At 39.1% G+C, this 19449-nt stretch overlaps 1 protein-coding gene across 5 annotated transcripts in view; it reads right to left on the reverse strand.

Annotated features, from left to right (window-relative positions):
- Window positions 1–19449, reverse strand: part of ankrd12 (ankyrin repeat domain 12) — a 179984-nt gene that overhangs the window by 87658 nt on the left and 72877 nt on the right. For all 5 annotated transcript variants that reach the window (XM_072569862.1, XM_072569858.1, XM_072569860.1 and 2 more), the window contains exon 2: window positions 1579–1728. In XM_072569862.1, the coding sequence (XP_072425963.1) occupies window positions 1579–1665 (87 nt within the window). In that variant the 5' untranslated portion in view covers window positions 1666–1728. The remainder of the gene's footprint in view (window positions 1–1578; window positions 1729–19449) is intronic.

Raw genomic sequence — 19449 nt, forward strand, 5'->3', positions numbered from 1 at the left:
TTCTAAACAAAATACATTACCACACGGTTTAGACTGAATGAGACATTGCATATTTCTGAAAAAAATAATTATTCTAGAAAATAAGGTCACTGAAATCTTTGCTCACCTTTAATGACCTTTTATTTCTCTTGATCTCTTATTAAAGAAAATAAATCCTGAAATGAATAAAATAGCACAATTTTGGGGTGGAGTAAGATTTATAGCTGTAGTAACAGGAAAACCACAAATATGCATTTTCATATAGGTGGATGTCTTTCGGGGTGGTACGGTTGCTCAGTGGTTAGTGCTGCTGCCTCACAGCACCAGGGTCCCAGGTTCAATTCCAGCCTCGGGCAACTGACAGTCTGTGTAGAGTTTGCACATTTTCCCAGTGTCTGCGTGGGTTTCCTCTGGGTGCTCCAGTTTCCTCCAACAGTCCAAAGATGTGCATGGTCAGGTGAATTGGCCATGCTAAATTGCCCAGTGTTAGGTGCATTAGTCAGAGGGAAATGGGTCTGCATGGGTTACTCTTCAGAGGGTTGGTGTGGACCGGTTGGACTGAAGGGCCTGTTTCAAAACTGTAGGGAATCTAATCTAAAAATTTTGTATTAAGGAAGGATGGTTTCTTTTTTTTAAAAAGGGAGAGCTTTTGAGATGACTCTGGAAGCTCTGCAAGGTGTGTTAAAAGTTCCTCCCGGAAGTATGTACTGTACTGTGCTTAATAAAGGTTTTTTGTTGTTCACAAGTTGGCATATTGCAGTTGCATTAAGTGTGTAAAAATTTCAGGAAAAATTTAGCAAAAATAGAATTAAATATAAACCTGAGATTAAAAGCTTGTCTAATGTAATTATTGACAACTGTTGTAAACCATGTGTGGTTCATCAGTGTCCTTTTAAAAAAAAGAAAATAGGATGTCCTTATTGGTCTGGGCTACATGTGACCCACAGAAATGTTATTGACTCTTAACTGCCTTCTGAAGTAGCCCTAGCAAGTCACTTAGGTCACAGGGCAATTAAAGATGGGCTAGCCAGCGAGACCCATATCCCATGAAAAGAAATTCCCTTTACTAAGTAACCCATTGCTTACAAGACAACTTAACTCTCCTGAAGGCTGTATATTTAAACTAGAAAAAAAGCTTACTAGAATTCGCCACATAAATCAAGTTTCCAATTCCCCACACAGGCATATTTTCCTGATCTGTACTCCTTATTGTCTATGTCTAACTATGTCCGGAATCCAAATTCAACTCATTAGCATAATCAAAACTTTTAACTCCTGTCAGATTACTGTTCTGCCTTTGACAAGGCAATCACCAAGTTCAAAATGAAATTCACATTTCAGCCACAGAGAAAAGTGTGGTATTAACCTTAACTTTTTTCCTTTAATGAATATTAGCAAAAGCAAGAATACATACTTCAGATTGTTTTCAGAGATAGGAACTTTTAAATTAATTAATGTGCAAATGTGAACGCAAGTCTACAAATTTAAAATTAATAAAATTATGAACTATTTCTAGTCTGAGAGGGAATAGCATAAATACAATGACTACTGTGCCAGCCTATTATTTAAAAGCAGGTTCCACTTTGAATAATGTCTTACTTTTCTTCCAGTCTGTTTTTCAACCATGCTGCTGTTGCAATCAGAACTTTCAGTCTGTGTTGTTCTAGAGGACCCAGATTTTGGCATTTTACAACTTTTGTGCCTTTCTTTCAGCTGCCTGTTTCAGGCAACAATATGATCATCCTTTATCTGAAAAGAAAAAAAGAGTAAAGTTTATTTTTCCTTGTTGCAATGCAAGTCTTACCAATGTAATTAATATTTTAAAATCCAAAAATGGAGAGAGATACTTTAGTTAAGTTTAACTTAAGATCTACTTGTGTAACAGCAAAAGCCACGCATCCTAAATAGCAGCGAGAACTGGTAAAATTCTCAAAACCTGTCTAACCAGACCAATCTATCCATTATTAGGCCATTAATTACAAGCTAATCTGGCAAAACAGGAAAAATCCTAGTTCCCAGTGACAGTCAACTCATCAGGATCCAAGTTAATTTCAGCCAAGCATCAACTGTGCCCGGGGCACAGTTGGCTGGGCTGGCTTTATACAGCTCTAAAAAGATCTGCCAAACACATTAATCTGGTTTTACTAGGTTCCAACTTGACCTAATTTATCATCTATCTATCCCATGTCTTCTGGCACCTCACCCACAGATGTTGATCTCTTCAAGGGGCCCTGCAATCTCTTAGGAGAAAGTGAGGACTGCAGATGCTGGAGATCAGAGCTGAAAAATGTGTTGCTGGAAAAGCGCAGCAGGTCAGGCAGCATCCAAGGAGCAGGAGAATTGACGTTTCGGGCATGAGTCCTTCTTCAGGAAGGACTCTTTTCAGGACATCACTATTCCCCCAATTTCCCTAGCTTCCATATATTTCTCCACAGTAAATACTGAGGCAAAATATTCATATAGTATTACATCCACTTGCTATGGTTCCACACAGACAGTCTCCTTGATTTTTAAGAGGCCTTATTATCTCTTTAGTTGCTGCTTTGCCCTTAATGTACTTGCAGAAAGTCTTAAGATTCTCCTTAACCTTATTCACCAAAGCTATCTCATGTCCCCTTTTTGCTCTCCTGATTCCCTGCACCTACCAGCCCTGTCCTTGATATTAACAGATACATACGGTCTCTGAACTCATCTCATTTCCCACATGCCAGATGTCCCATTACCTGGGAACAGCCTCCCCTAAGTAACTTTTGATCATTCCTGACTAACGTCATCAAAACGTGACTTATTTCAGTTCAGGCCTATCCTTTTCATAACTATTTTAATATTAATAGAATTAGGATTACTGGTCCCAAAGTGCTCTCCCACTAGCACCTCAGTCACGTGCCCTGCCTTACCTCAAGAGAAGGTAGAGTTTTACTCCTTTAAAATAGGTTTACCCACACTGAATAAGAAAGTTTTCTTGAACCTATTTACATTCCTCTCCACCCAAGCCCTCTACACTTTGGCAGTCCCAGTCTATGTTTGGAAAGTTAAAATCCCCTATTACAACCCCATTGTTTTACAAATGGAGATCTCCCTGCATACTTGTTCCCCAATTTTCTGACTACCTTTTTATGTGTACTGTGTTCTGTTCTGTATGATGGTCATGCGCCCCTTAAATGAATACCGTACAAGCAGAAATCTACACATACCAACAGATGGCAACAGACCTGACGACAAGAAAACCGCATCACAGTTGCCCTGAGAAATCTACACGATGGGAGAAATTAACAAGACAGATTTCCAAAAAGAAAATAGAGACTAATTCATCCAACACACCTGCTTCAATGGACTCCCCAAGGTATACATACCAGGCCTCCCCCCACCCACCTCAGAGCCATAGTTTCATTGCCAGGAACATTGACATAAAGACTAGCTAAAGAACTACAAAGATTAAAACACCTTGTGGACAACTCAACCCACTCCATCCAAGAATTCCTCAACATCATCAAGGACACCAAAGTGGACGCAGACGAGATTATGATCTCCTTCGACATGACAGAACTGTTCACTTCCATAGACATCCCCCCAACCAAGGAAATACTAACCTTGTTACTTGAAGGACCAGGAACGCAGGCAACTTACAACACCAACACCATAAACAAAGACTGCATCCTCAAAGTGCTAGATCTGTGCCTCACGACCCACTTTATCTCAACAGCCAGATATGCAAATAAATCAAAAGCACACTCATGGGATCATTGATATCTAGACTAATATCATAAGCTAAGACTAGAACAGATAGCACTGACCACTATCCAGCCTAATCTGCAGATCCACTATATAGATGACACCTTTGTCATTACCAAACACATGCAGCTAGAGGAAACCCATCAACTCAAACAACATCCTTGTTGGCATAAAATTCACCAAGGAAGAGAACAACCACCGGTTCCCCTTCCTGATCATTATTGTTGAATGCAAGGCCAATGGGAAACTTCAGACCAACATATACAAGGAGGCCACAGACTAAGTACTCAACTACAAATGGAGCTGCATCAGAACAATGTTCAAGGGAGTCATAATATGCTGCCGCATCCTGGAGCTGCGCAAAGCAGAATACCTACGCAACATCTTCATAACAATGGGTACCCAAAAAGCATAGTCTGCTGATGCCTACACAACAGACCACAACAGAAAGATAACACATCCAGACACACTAGCCATACTGAAAATGTGTTGCTGGAAGAGCGCAGCAGGTCAGGCAGCATCCACTAGCCATACTGCCATACATTAAAAGGATATATCAAAAACGACCAGACTATTGACCCCTGTGTATCATGGTAGCCCACAAACCAACTACCGCACTAGGACAGCTACAGACAAGTATAAAGGATCCCATACCTACAACCAGCAGGACCAACATTACATACAAAATATCATGTAAAGCTTGCCAAAAGCACTAGATATGGTAAACAGGAAGGAAATTAGCCACCAGGACACACTAATTCTAACTAGCCACCAAGAGACATGATCAGCTATCACTTGTACCCATACACACTGACAATGATGAACACCAATTCAACTGGGACAAAGTATCCATCCTAGTGCAAGCCAGATAAAGATGTGCACAGGAATTCAACTCTGGCACTCAACCCAGAACTCCATTAACAAACATGTAGAATTGGACCCCATATACCAACCACTAAGAAACAGAACTAGCAACAAAACCAGAAATGACACCACCAATCCCAGCAGACTCAGATACATAAATAACAAGTGGGACAGAAAACCACTTCACCGGAGGCGCACTAATGATGTTACCTAGAATGGTTACAGAATGTCTGCGAACTTACCAGCTTGGTGAGCAAGTCAACAACCTCACCCACAACCTGAGTTCCAAATTGTCTCGAATACTCTGAGCATCATACATTATCATCATTCACCATGACCTATCTGCAATCTCACACCTTCAAAAGGCTCAATTTATTGTGTGTTGGACTGGGATGGACAAAGTTAAAAATCACAATACCAGGTTATAGTCCATATTCTAACTGAAAGCACACTAACACGCTTCAATGTTTACTGTCTGCTTGTTAAATTCTAACAAATTTCCATTAATCCTCTATAAAGAGGCACTCTGATACTGGTTTAAGACAACAACAAATAGGAACAGGAATAGACCATTCAGCCCCTCTGAGCCTACTTCACTAATAGGGTCATTGCTGATCCTACATCCCTCTAGTCTATTTTCCTGCGGTTCCAATAACCCTTGAATATTTTACTGATCAAGAATCTCTCACTCTTAAGTGTGCACAGGGTCTCTGCCCTCACAGATATCTGTAGCAGAGTTCCAAAGACTCCCAACACACAGAGGAGACACTCCCAAGTTGAGGAGGAACTTAACTTATTAAAACCTGCCTCATGTCACATTACCAGATCCAACATAGTTGATCACTGGCTGGATTCCACAACATTATTCTAGAAAAGTGTCCCAAATACACTATGAATTCTTCCTCGTAGCTACTTTTGCCAATTTAGTTATGTCAATTGAGAAAATCAAAGTCATACATGATTAATGGTTGGCGTTTTTTTAACATGGAAAAATCTCCTGATATATTCGCCATCCCACAGATCAGTGTGTTTGGGAGTCTATAAACTATTCCTAACAGTGTGTTCTCACTTATTTCAGACCTTCACCCACATGGATTTAAAAAATTATTGTTCGTACATGGGAAGTGTGCATTAGTGGTTGGGCCAACACTTATCGCTCAACCTTAGTTGTCCTCGAGCTGCCTTCATGAACTACTGCAGTGCATTTGCTATGGCAGATCCACAATTTCAGAGTGTGTCCAGACTTTTGACCCAGTGACATTAAAGGAGTGGTGGTATATTTTCAAGTAAGGATGGCAAGTTGCTTGGAGAGGAATCTGTAGGTAGTGCTCTCATGTAGCTGTTGCCCTTTTCTATGTAGGTGGAAGCGACCATTGGTTTGGGAGGTGTGTCAAGGAGCCATAGAACTTCCATAGGACATCTTGAGATGATATACAAATGCTACTAAAGATCAATGGTGAGGGAATTAAGCAGGTTGCTTTGACTTTGACACCATTCAACTTCTTGAGTATTGTTGGAGCTGAACTCATCCAGGCAGGTGGAAGCACTCCATCATACCGCTCACTCACTCTGTAGATGGTGGACTAGCTTTGTGGAGCCAAGAGATTAGTTATTTACTCCAGGTTTCTGGGCCTCTAACCTGCTATTTAGCCAGTTCACTTCAGTTTCATTAATCAATGGTAACCTCCATTATATTAAGAGAGAGAGTGTGTGTGTGTGTGTGTGTGTGTGTGTTGCTGACTCAATGATGGTAATGCCATTGAATGAGAAGAGACAATAGTTATATTATCTCTTGATGTAGATGGTCCTTGTTTGATATTTGTATGGTATGTGTGTTACTTTTTACTTATAGCCAAAGCCTAAACAGAGTCATAGGGACCTACAGTACAGCATCAGCAGTCAAAAATAACTGTCAATACTATAGCTTTAAAAGGTGTATTTTGTCCTTGCTTTTTCTCATGAAGAAAGGTTGAGACAGACGTGACAGCTTGCTCAAGGACCTTGGGCTTTTTAAATTAAAAAATTGACAATAGAAGCAGCCTGAATGGGTGAGCTCCAGCTCCCACAGAACCAGAACTTTTTGATTTTAGCTTTCTGTGGTTGCTGGGGTATTGAAACAGCATGTGGAAGCTTTTATTCCTTTCTCTTTTACAGCTGAAAGTTGGGGTTCTATTCATGCTGCTAAAATTACATATGAGACAACCTATTTTACTGAATTTGTCTTTGCCGACAGTGTTTATCAGATGTTACTACATTGAAATAGTTAATTAGTTATTATTTTGTTAAGCATTTCCATAGAGTTACAGTTAAGCCAGCTCTTTACATTTAAAATATATACAAAATAGAAAGTTGTAATGCAATGTAAAGTTGAGTAGTGTGAGAATTGCATCTGGATTGCAACACCTTGCACATATCTTTAAATAAGAAAAATATAGGGTATCAGCTATCATCTTAATGTATTTTGTGGGGGGTGGGGGTTGAGTCTGGTCTATATCACAACCACCTAACTATTCTAATTCCATTTGCCAATTGCTTGGTCCATATTCTTGTATGCCTTGCTGTCACGAGTGCACATCTAAATGCCTCTTAAATGTACTGAGCATAATGCCATTGCATCTCAGGGGATGGTGGTTGCATTATCTCTTACTGGAGATGGTCATTGCTTGACATGTATGTGACGTGAATGTAACTTCCCACTTTTCACCTTTCCCTCCTAGTTTTATTGCTGACTTCATAGATCCCTTCTTCCACGTAATTACTGTCTAGCATTAGTAAGCTTTTGTTTAGATGCATTGGGTAACAAATTTATGTCCCTTCTTAGATTCTGGAAAACATTTAATGGTATAATTTAACTAATGAAGAACTGTATATTAATGCTGCATTCATCCCTTGCTGTTGATACACAGTAATTGAGTTGATAGTAGAGTTAGCATTCTTGTGATATCACAGAAATTAATTTATATTCAGTCACAATAGACGTGCAACTCATCAGAAGCTTAATTATATTGATTTTAAATGCAAGTTTATTTGCAGATTACAGAGAAACCTTGATTATCCGGCATTCGATTATCTGAACAAGATTGCATGGTCCTGATGCTTGGCTAAACTAGGTTATCCGGCATGCGATTAACCGAACAAAATACTCCCCGCCAGTTTTCTTCGGCTAATCGAGGTTCCTCTGCATATGCAGCCAAAACCAAACTGTCAAACCAAACCTTTTTTATTTAATTTTTTATGGTACAGGGAATATAGAGAATTAAAGACATTGTTTTTTAATGTGACCTCAGATTAGCCCAAAGTATTTAGTAATGAAGCATCCTTGAATCATGATCAACATTGTAACAAAACCTCAGCCAATTGCTTCACAACCAGACTGCACAAACAGCAATGGGATATATGCAGTTAATCTGCTTTTCATAATATCAATTGAAGTCTTTTGGGAGAACTCCACAAGCTTTATCTTGAATAGTACCATAAAATACTTTAACGTCCACTGGGAATGCAGATCGACACAGATTAAATTTGAATGATGGCACTTTTGATATCATTGCACTCTCTCAAAACGGAACTGGAGTGTCAGCCTCAATAATGCGGTCAAGTCACTGGAGCAGCAACTGGTTCCACAATTATCAGACACAGGAGAGAGTACACTGCAGAGCCTAAAGCTGACACTACAGTACTGGATGAGAAACAAACTAAATAATAGGACAAGTATACTAATACACAGTGAGGAAATCGTAAAGGGTGCCTAAAAATACAACAAACACTGAAAATGACAGGACTGTATTGAAAAGGTAGCTATTGCAGTTAGTTTAGACAGGTCTTCTCTCGAGTTTGAAACAAACATAACAATAGTCTTTAAGTAGACTGCAGCTTAAAAATGTATTGCTGGTAAAGTGCAGCAGGTCAGGCAGCAAAGGAACAGGAGAATCGACATTTCGGGCATAAGCCCTTCTTCAGGAACTTATGCCCGAAATGTCGATTCTCCTGTTCCTTTGATGCTGCCTGACCTGCTGCGCTTTTCCAGCAACACATTTTTAAGCTCTGATCTCCAGCATCTACAGTCCTCACTTTCTCCTAGTTTAAGTAGACTGCAGCAAATATTAGACTTTCAGTATGATTTCACTTATATAATGAATATACTTGAGAGTGCAAGTGAATAAATGACCACTTGCAAAGGTTTATTGAATGAGGCGAATACTATGTTCAATGTTTCAAGTTTTCTTTTCTTACATACCGAAGCTTACGAAAAGCTCAGACATGATCAATTTTGTAAACTTGTATCAGGCCAAAATAAACTTAAAACATACCTCTATTTGTAATGTTTTGGCCAATTCTGTTGAAAATATTTCACTCATAGTAACTAAGTACATCAAGAATGCTGCACTGTCTTGGGTTCGGAGGGTTAAATCACTAAAAGTGAAATATATATGCATTTACAGTAACCCACTATTTTAGAAGTGTTTATCAGGAAAATGTTGCAATTAAAATTTTAATCATATCTAAATGGCACATTATTATTTTGGTTACACCCTATATACACTTACTTTCGATCAGCCTACAGCCAAATTTGAACTGCAAAAAATCCCTACTGAAGTGTTGGTGGTGTAGAATCTTCTCTTTGCATCAAATTAATATATATTCCAATTTGAAATCACAACTTTCATTTATAGTCATAGATCTTCCAAAAAGCCAAGGGAACTGCATTACCAGTTTATATAGGCAATATGAGAGTTTGGAGAAGATTTGTAGCTCAGGTTCCAACCAGAACTCTATCAACAAAAACATCGAGTTAGACCCCATCTGTCACCCTGAGAAAAAGAACAGGAAATAACATCACCACAGGAAATGATCTCACCAACCCAGAGAAAACCAAACATATAAATAGAAAGCAGAAATCAACAGCAGTGCTTCACCCAGAGGCCCACTGAAGATGTTACCTAATAGTGTGATGAAATGTCTGGAAATAAACCTTCCAACTCAGCAAGCAAACCTACGAAAGTCGGTGGAGTTGTGGACAGCGAAGGAGGATGTGGCAGGTTACAGCACGATATAGATAAGGTGCAGAACTGGGCAGTAAGGTGGCAAATGGAATTCAATGTAGCTAAGTGTGAAGTCATTCACTTTGGTAGGAGTAACAAGAAGATGGATTACTGGGCTAATGGTAGACTACTTGGTAGTGTGGATGAGCAGAGGGATCTTGGTGTCCATGTACACAGATCTTTGAAAGTTGCCACCCAGGTAAATAGTGCTGTGAAGAAGGCATATGGTGTACTGGGCTTTATTGGTCGAGGAATTGAGTTCCGGAGTCCTGAGGTCATGTTGCAGTTGTATAAGACTCTGGTGCGGCCTCATCTGGAGTATTGTGTGCAGTTTTGGTCGCCATACTATAGGAAGGATGTGGAGGCATTGGAACGAGTGCAGAGGAGGTTTACCAGGATGTTGCCTGGCATGGTAGGAAGATCGTATGAGGAAAGGCTGAGGCACTTGGGGCTTTTCTCATTGGAGGAAAGGAGGTTTAGGGGAGATTTGATAGAGGTGTACAAGATGATTAGGGGTTTAGATAGGGTTGACAGTGAGAACCTTTTTCCGCATATGAAGTCAGCTGTTACTAGGGGACACAGCTTTAAATTAAGGGGTGGTAGGTATAGGACAGATGTTAGGGGTAGATTTTTTACTCTGCGGGTTGAGAGTTCATGGAATGCCCTGCCAGTAGCAGTGGTGGACTCTCCCTCTTTATGGTCATTTAAGCGGGCATTGGACAAGCATATGGAGGTTATTGGGCTAGTGTAGGTTAGGTAGGCTTCGGTCTGCAAAACATCGAGGGCTGAAGGGCCAGTACTGCGCTGTATTTTTCTATGTTCTATGTACACCCAGGCAATATGCAGCCAGAAACACATTGGATAACAGTGCTAGCTAGACTGCTAGAGAGTATGTATCAAGCAGATGCTTTGTATGTATACATGTGTTTCTTGGAATTTGATAAAACAAAAAGGATTGGCAGCATATAAATACTTATTAATCTTTAGATATCAGTTTCTTCAGACTCTAGTGCCTTTTGTATTAGGTATATTTACTCATTCTAAATGTTTTTCCTCAACGTATTATCTCTATTAATATTAAAACATCTTTATTTGCTCATTTCATTAAATTTTACATAGAAATGTTTCTGCAGTTAAATTTTGAATTTACCACCTTTAGTAGTGGCAGTTGTTTCCTTGGGTTCTACTGCTCTGAACAAGGGGAGTTTGTGCATCAATATCTACATTATATAATAACTTTAGAAGCCTAGAAACAGACATCATAATCTTCTCTGCACCATCTATCCTAGTGAGAACAAGCCCAAATTATTGCTATAACATAATACACTTCCTCAGCATTTGCTCTGTATCTTGCCAAGAGCTACCATACACTTTTTGGACTGTTGTGACCAGATCTCTCTTGTCATGATCATACCAGTTATGTTCTGTGATGGGTTCATAAATTGCAAGTTCATACAAGATCATTTGTAGCCCTTCAAATTTCAAAACAACCAGCTGCACAGTCTTATGCTTAAACAAGATAAAGGTCAGTTAACTAAAAAACCATCACTTGTTATTCAAGTAACAGTAACCAAGTTATTACCTAAAAATACATATACAGAGATTAAAAGTAAGCAGGATATAAAACAATCTAGCAAATGATTGGACCTGCTTACAGGCTTTTAAGCAAGAAAACCCCAAGGAGACTATAGAAATAATTTTCAATTGAGAGGCAATACTCTATATAAAAACTGGTAGGATTAGGTCGAAAAGCATAAATAAGAAAGCTGAACTAAAAGCTCTAGACAGCCAGCCTTCTATGCTTAGGTTTTGTGTTCAGAGAAAGAGTATATTGCAGAGAATTGGATAGTTCTGTAAAGAGGAGTTGAGTTATGGAATACAGATCAAGCAAGTTTCTAATTTATCTGCTGGGTTGACGCAGGACTGTCAGCAGCATCCAAATGTAGACCAGAAGGATTGTACTGGGCTGGACTGAGAGGGATCTATCATACACCTGAGCAATGAACTGTATAACCAATCACAAAATGAAAAGGAATGACCTTCCAGTGCAGAATGTTGACAAGGCCAAACTGATAGCTGGAGTAAAAGATTCTTAAACTGGACTAATTTGAGTTTAAAGGCTGGACTGAGTTTAAAGGCAGGAGCTTATATTATTTGAAATCATTTTTCTTATTCTGAGTCTATTTAGTCATTACTGCTGGTGTTTATTTCATTTAACTTTCTACAGTAGAGATAATTTTGGTTTTCAATTTAAATTTTGGCATCATGTTACTATTTACATTGTTGGCTTTTGTGTGCCAAATCCAAATATCTGGTTTCTTCAGTATTTTGGTAACATATTATAATCTTATACTCTATTTCAAATACTATTGCAAGGAATTATAAATTGAAATGGAGCAAGATTAGAGCTCAACAAATTGACCAAAATAAAATTCCCTATTCTGAGATAGATAGAAATATATCATTTTGTACATTTTAAACAATTAGTACAAACAACCTCCTAAATGCATTGAGTGCTTAGCTCAATGGCAATCTCACTTGTTAGAGTCAGAGAACTATGAATTCTAGTCCTGATATGAGTATTTAATAACCTAGGCTAATGCTTTTCTGCAGAACACAGTTTCTGAAGCTGAGACAAACTCAAGCCCTTTGTGAATTTTAAAGGGGGAGAATGCTTGGTACTTTTCCTGCTGGCATTGTCAACATTCACCCAAAAATCAACAAGCCAACTCACTCATCTTATTGTTGTTTTTGCATCAGCAAGCTAGTTGCTACATTTTCCAGAAAAACAGTGACTACAGTTTAAAAGTAATTCAGTCACTGTAAATGTAGTGGGTATAAGATTTGTAATGAAATAATCCGTTTTTTAAACTGACGTTACATCAATTAAAAGCTGTTTTGAGTCACTTCACTATAAAATATAATGCAATTCAAAAATTCTCAAATACTGAAGCAACTTATGCTCATAGGCAGCAAAATCTAGATGACATCAAAGCTTAGACTGATAAATCAAAAACAAATTGGAGATACCAAGCAGGGCTAGCAGCATCTGTGCAGAGAAAACAAAAGTTAACGCTTCGGGTCCAGTGATCCTTCTTTGGAATAGTAAATGGCAAGAAACATTCATACCACATAAGTGCGTGGCAATGATCATCCCAAAGAAGAAAGAATCTAACCATTGCCTGACATTCAATGATGTTACCAATGTGGAGTACCTCAATCAATGTTATAACTACCCTAGGGTTACGAATGACTAGAAACTTACAAATCAGGGTTAAAGGCTAGGAATTCTGTGGCAATTAACTTACTTCAGACTCCCCAGTGCACGTTCACCACCTACAAGGGTTGTGCGTGTGTGGTGCTGGAAAAGCACAGGTCAGGAAGCATCAGAGGAGCAGGAGAATCGACCTTATGCCCGAAATGTTGATTCTCCTGCTCCTCGGATGCTACCTGACCTGCTGTGCTTTTCCAGCACCATACTCTCAACACTGATCTCCAGCCCTCACTTCCACCACCTACAAGGCATAGATCAAAAATGTGATGGAATAAATACACTTGCCTAGATGAATGCAGCTTCAACATTACCAGGCAACCCAATTGACCGGCACCCCATATATGATCTTCAACATTCACACCCTCACAACCGATGCATAGTGGCACCAATGTGTACCATGTATACGATTCACTAGTGGAATTCATGAAGGTTCCTTTAAGTGCATTTTTGAAACCCATAACCTCAACCAACGAGGACGACAAGGGTAGCAGATGCGTGGGAACACCACCATCTATGAACTTTCCTCCAAACCACATACCAGTTTGAAATGGAACAAAATCACCATTCCTTCATTGTTGCTGGGTTAAGATCTTGGAGCATCTTCCCAATGGCAATGTAGGTGTCCCTACAGGTGGCAGGTAACACTAGCACCATACAAATATCAGGCAATAAATCTCTCCAGTAGAAAAAGACATTCTTCTCTCCCTGACCTTCACTGACTCTGTCAGTGACTAGAAGCTTGTGTGAACAATACCAATACAGACACTACAAGCAGGACAAATATTAAGAACATTAGATATTCTACTTCATCATCAGTGTCATCTTCACTGCTTACAAGGCACAAATTAGGAATGTGATGGAAAAAATAGCAAGTGCTGAAGAACAAAATTCAAGACAGTCAACAGAGAGCTAAGCAATCCATCTGATTGATGGTCCTACTGCTGGAATCAAGAACGAACAACCATACAGTGTAGCTGCAGTATACATGGCAACAATTCACCTAGGTTACTTTGACAAGGCTTCCAATTCTATAACTTTCACCAATGACAAAAAAAACAAATTTCAGAAATAACACTTAGTTCACCCAAGTTGCATAAATTTTTGATCTGAATACAGATCACTATTCCTTAATTGTTGCCAGGTTAAAATTCCCCATATTTTGAGAGTACCATCAAAACAGCAATGTGCATTTATAGACAGCACTTGAAGTAAAGCCACAGATAAAATAAGTAGACACCCAACAACACTGCAAAAATACCAAGAGAGCTGACTAAAACTTTGGCAAAGCAGGAGGTTGTTAAAAAAGTCGCAAAATTAAGATGGAGGACAGAGGGGTATAGGAAGCTAGTTTGGAGTCTAGAGGTAAAGCTACAGCAATGAAAATTGGGCATGCACAAGATGCTAGAATGTAGGCACGAAGATCATGGAGATTTTCAAGATGCAGAATGATACTGCTCTCATATACATAAGAACTAGGAATATTAGGCAATTCTGCCCCTTGAGCCTGCTTCACTATTTAATAAGATCATGGCTGATTTAATCTCAGCCTCAGCTCCACTTTCCTGCCCGCTCATCACACGCATCAACCCATTACTAATTACAGATCTGTCCATCTCCTCTGGGGGTAGGAATTCCATATATTCATGACCCTTTGAGAGAACTAATTCCTCATCTCATTTAAATCTACTAACCCTTTTCCTTAAACTATGACATGTCATTCTAGATTGTCCCACAAGAGGAAACATCCCTACATCTATTTTTGTCAACCGGTTTCGCATCTTATATACCTCCATGAGATCTCCTCTCATTCTTCTAAACTCCAGAGAGTACAGACTTAAAGCGTTCAGTCTCTCTTCATAAAACAAAACCCCCATCGCTGTGAGAAAGTGTATAAGGTATGAGCAGGTAGGGAAAGAGTTAAGTTTAGGGCTGCTTGACAAAAGACAAAAGCATGACTTGGACCAGATAAGAACTTGCAGTAAACAATGAGGTACTAGAGGCAAGGGTAGTGGGTTAATGAGGTGAAAAGCATCTATTATGTAATGCCAGTTAACAAGGTTAAGAACATCCATTGTATAATGCCAGATGGCTTACTCTTTACTGTTGATTGTAACGGCTTGCTGATTGTAACGGTCACCCAATCAAAATAGATGTTGCCTTATTTGGATGCTGCTCCCTGGTAAGGGACTATAAAATTCCTTAAGAATCTGCTGTTCAAGAAAGTACCGAGAACTCATGTCTCTGTGCACATGGGTGATTGTTCTCTCTCCCTCCAGGGCCCGGAATAAAGATGAAGGAGGTAAAGCCATACTGTGATCTTGAGTGTATGCTTCAATTGATACAGGACAGGGAAGCGGGACAACATCTAGAATCAATCTAGTGAACTTTCAATGAACTATCTCCAATGCAACAAAATCCCTCCTCTAGAAAGGGGACTAAAATTATATGCACTAATGTCATGCACAGTTGCAACATTGCTTCACTATTCTCTAATCCTTTCACAATAAACGCCAAAATTCATTTGCCTTCTTTGTTAACTGCTGCACCTACATACTATTTTTCTGCAGGCATCAACAATGACACCCACATCTTGCTATTTTTTTTAAGTTGCTATTTAGATAATAAATTGCCTTTCTTATTTCACCGACCAAAACGGATAATCTCACACATTTCCTTTAAATTTTATCTCGCAAATTTTGGACCATTCACCTAATCTATCAACATCCATTTGTAAATTTCTTATTTTTTCATTGCAACATACCTCCCCACCTATTTTAGTGACATATGCAAACTTAGCTATAGTACTTTCTATCCCTACATAGTCTGTATATAGTTGGGGCCACAAAGACCAAAAGCTGTGGCATGGACTAGTTAGATCTTGCCAACCAGAAAAGAAACTATTTATCCAGACTCCGCTTTCTGTTGGTTAGCCATTTGTCTATCAAGGCTAATAAGTTGTCGCTAACCCAACGAGATTACCTGGTCATGAACTTTTACTGCGGCACCTTATCAAATGCCATCTGTAAGCCTCAAGAACTCTAGCAAAACTAGTAAACACAATTTAAACTACATTAAACCATGCTGACTCTGATAGATTGTTTTGACATTCCAAATGTCCTGTTATTGTTTCCTTAATTATGGATTCTCACAATTGCCCAAATACTCAAAATGAAATGGTCTCATTTCCTAGTTTTTGCCTCTGTCCCTTTTTAAATAAGTGCATTACATTAGCACTTTCCCAACACACTAGAAACTTTCCCACATCCATGGCATCTTGGAATATTCGCAGAATCATAAATCCATACAGTGCAGGTACAGTCCATTTGCCCCATTGAATCTACACAGACCCTCTGAACAGCATCCCACCATGCTAGCCCTGTAACCATAACTAACCCATCTGGCCTGTACAGCATAAGGCAATTAAGTATGGCCAATCCACCTAACCAGTATATCTTTGGACTGTGAAAAGAAATTGGAACAAACTTGAAAAAAAAAACGCAGACACGAACTTCTCACAGGCAGTCACCCAAGATTGAATCGAATCCAGGTCCCCTGATGCTGCAAGGCATCAGTACTAACCACCGAGCCACAGTGCCACCCTATAACCAACGGATCCATTATCCCTCCTGCCACTTCTTAAAGGTCCTAGAATGGAGGCCACCAGGCCTGAGGACTTGTATGCCTTCAATCCTAATAGTTTTCTTGGTACTTTTCCCCTCGTGATGATATTTGCTCCAAGAACATCCCTTTCTATAATATCTGCATTACCTATTATTTTTGGGATGGTACTTGCAGCCTCCACTGGGAAAGTGAGACAAAATATTGATTTAGTGACTGCCATTTGTGTTCTCCACTACTAGTACCTCAGCCTTGTCCTCAAAGGGTCCAACTTTAATTCTGTGCTCTTTTTCCTCACTAAAAGGTTTGTGTAATCCATTTCTATATTTTGTGCTAGATTTCTTTCATAATTTCTCTTTGCTTTCTCATTACTATTATTTAAAAAAATAATCCCTTCGTTCATCTTTAAAGGTTTTTCAATCTTTCAGCTTGTCACTTGCCTTCATGATATGGTATGCCTTAGTTTTTTTTAATCACTATCTTTAACTTCCTTGCTTAACCATGGATGACTTTTCTTTTCAATATATATTCCAGAAAGAAAGAAAGATTGTATTTTGAATCAACAGAGTATCGTCCTAAACATCAGCCATGGCTCCTCAATTGTCTTACCCTTTAGTTTTCCTGTCCAATCCATTCTGATGAAATCTGCCCACATACCTTTTGCTTTGTAAGCCTATAAGCATGCCCTCCATTTAGTTGTAAGGGGTTTCTCTTTATTAAAAAAAATTATTTGGGATGTGAACATCATTGGCAAAGCCAACATTTATTGCCTGCCCTAGTGGGCCTTAAGGTAGCTGCCTTCTTGAACTGTAGGTAGATCCACATTGCCCTTAGGGAAGAAGTTCCAGGATTTTGACCGAACATCAATAGAATGGGACAAAAACAAATTGCTGGAAAAACTCAGATCTGGCAGCACCTGTGGAGAGAAAGCAGAGGTAACATTTCGGGCATAATGACCCTCCTTCAGAACTGCTGATGAAATTCTGAAACTGGAACGTTGCTTTCTTTGCACAGATGCTGCCAGAGGGTGACATGGTGGCTCAGTGGTTAACATTGCTGCCTCACAGCACCAGGGACCCAGGTTCAATTCCCGCCTCGGGCAACTGTCTGTGTTGAGTTTGGACATTCTCCCAGTGTCTGCGTGCTCCGGTTTCCTCCCACAGTCCAAAAAGATGTGCAGGTTAGGTGAATTGCCCATGCTAAATTGCCCGTAGAGTTAGGTGCATTAGTCAGGGGTGAATATAGGGGAATGGGTCTGTTGTTGTTTCTGATTTATAGCATTCATAGTTCAGTTAAATCGAAGGAATGTTGATATATTTCAATTCTAGATGGTGAGCAGCATGGAGGAAACTTGCAGGTGGTGATGCGCCCAATGCATCCTTGTCCTTTTAGGTGGAAACAGTGTGGAATGGAAGATGTTATCTAAGGAGTTTTAGTGAATTTCTATAGTGCATTTTGTGGATGAATATCTCCATTGCTGCCCTTATGATGGACACAAGGCTGTTGTTGAAACTGAAGACTATTGGACCCAGGGCACTACCCTGAAGAACTCCTGCAAAGGTAGCCTAGAGCAGAGATGATCGACCTACAATAACCCCAATCAGCTTCCTTTGCAGCAGGTATTGCTCCAACTGATTCGTTCAGAAGGTTATTGAAACAAGTACTGCTTTATTACACCCACTACTGAGACTAAATTGATCATGCTTTACAGCTGAAAATGCACATTTAAGGGGTTACAGGGAAATTTAAGAGCTAACAACTGCCCAGGTCCTGTGGTCATGTAGCCTTCTGTAATTTATGATTCTATGAATCGTTTCAATATACATTCATTAACTGGTTGATGAAACCACATCACTTTATCCTACAAAATGGTTTCATGACATTTTGCCAAGAGTTTAATTACCAAGTCAATCTTTCTACAAAGCAGCTGACCTATTAATTACTGTATCTGTTAAAAAGAAATTCCAAAAAAATTTTAACAGCCATCTTTGTAAATGGAATGAACAGGTCTCGTATTTTTATTGGGAATTTCTTCTGCCAACATTTCTTTCATGGATGAAGTAAGGAGAAAGTCTCTACAGCTGCATCCTTTTTAACCTGCATTTGATTTTGAACTTGACAACAGAACTTTATTCATCTCATTGTTGGAGTCAAGGTTTTGGTAGTTGCCTAATTTTGAAGTTAAAATTACCATGTATACAAAATAGGATTTGTAAGCTCAAACAGATCTAACCCTTTTTTGCGTAATAAATGGAATATTGATTAAGGATTAGCATGGCACATACATCTGCTCATGGAAGAGCTGAATACTACAATGTTTGGGACTGCACAATTGCTGGGCTTTATTAAGCAAATATATTACTATGCTAAATAATTTAAAAGAATTGCATAGGAAATTTAGGGGGATAGGATAAAGCATCTTTTACTTTGCTTGAACAGTGTGCTCTATTGGTAACTTCAGACAGCACCTTTACAGTACCAGTGAGAACTTTCTACTTATTACAAGAGGAAGTGTTTTAACTACCACCAGCAAGATAACCAATTAAAATTCGGAGCTTTTGCTGTGGGCCCATGCCCTCTTGGAAACAGGTCAACATGATCTAATTTTTTTTTCCTGGGGCGCAAGCCACTTGTCAGGGTTTAAATTTGAATCCTTATCTCAAAAGCTGACAGGATGAGTTGTAACTTACAAAACCCATTCCCAAAGACGATATTCTTGGACTAAAAATTAGAAAAAAAGTAATGTGCAAATTGTCACAGATCTTGAAATAAAGCAACAATTAAAATAATTGCTAATTTATGTTGCAAGAATGAATAACATTAACAATTTTTGAGGCTGTGAGCGAATTCCACTTTTGTGTTTTCTGACTAGCTCGTTAAGCTGCGGCATGAGATGAGATGAGAGAAGCCCTATCAAATAGGAATGGCAAAACTGAGAAC

The sequence above is a fragment of the Chiloscyllium punctatum genome, chromosome 5, assembly GCF_047496795.1.
Source record: "Chiloscyllium punctatum isolate Juve2018m chromosome 5, sChiPun1.3, whole genome shotgun sequence".
Classification (NCBI taxonomy): Eukaryota; Metazoa; Chordata; class Chondrichthyes; order Orectolobiformes; family Hemiscylliidae; genus Chiloscyllium; species Chiloscyllium punctatum.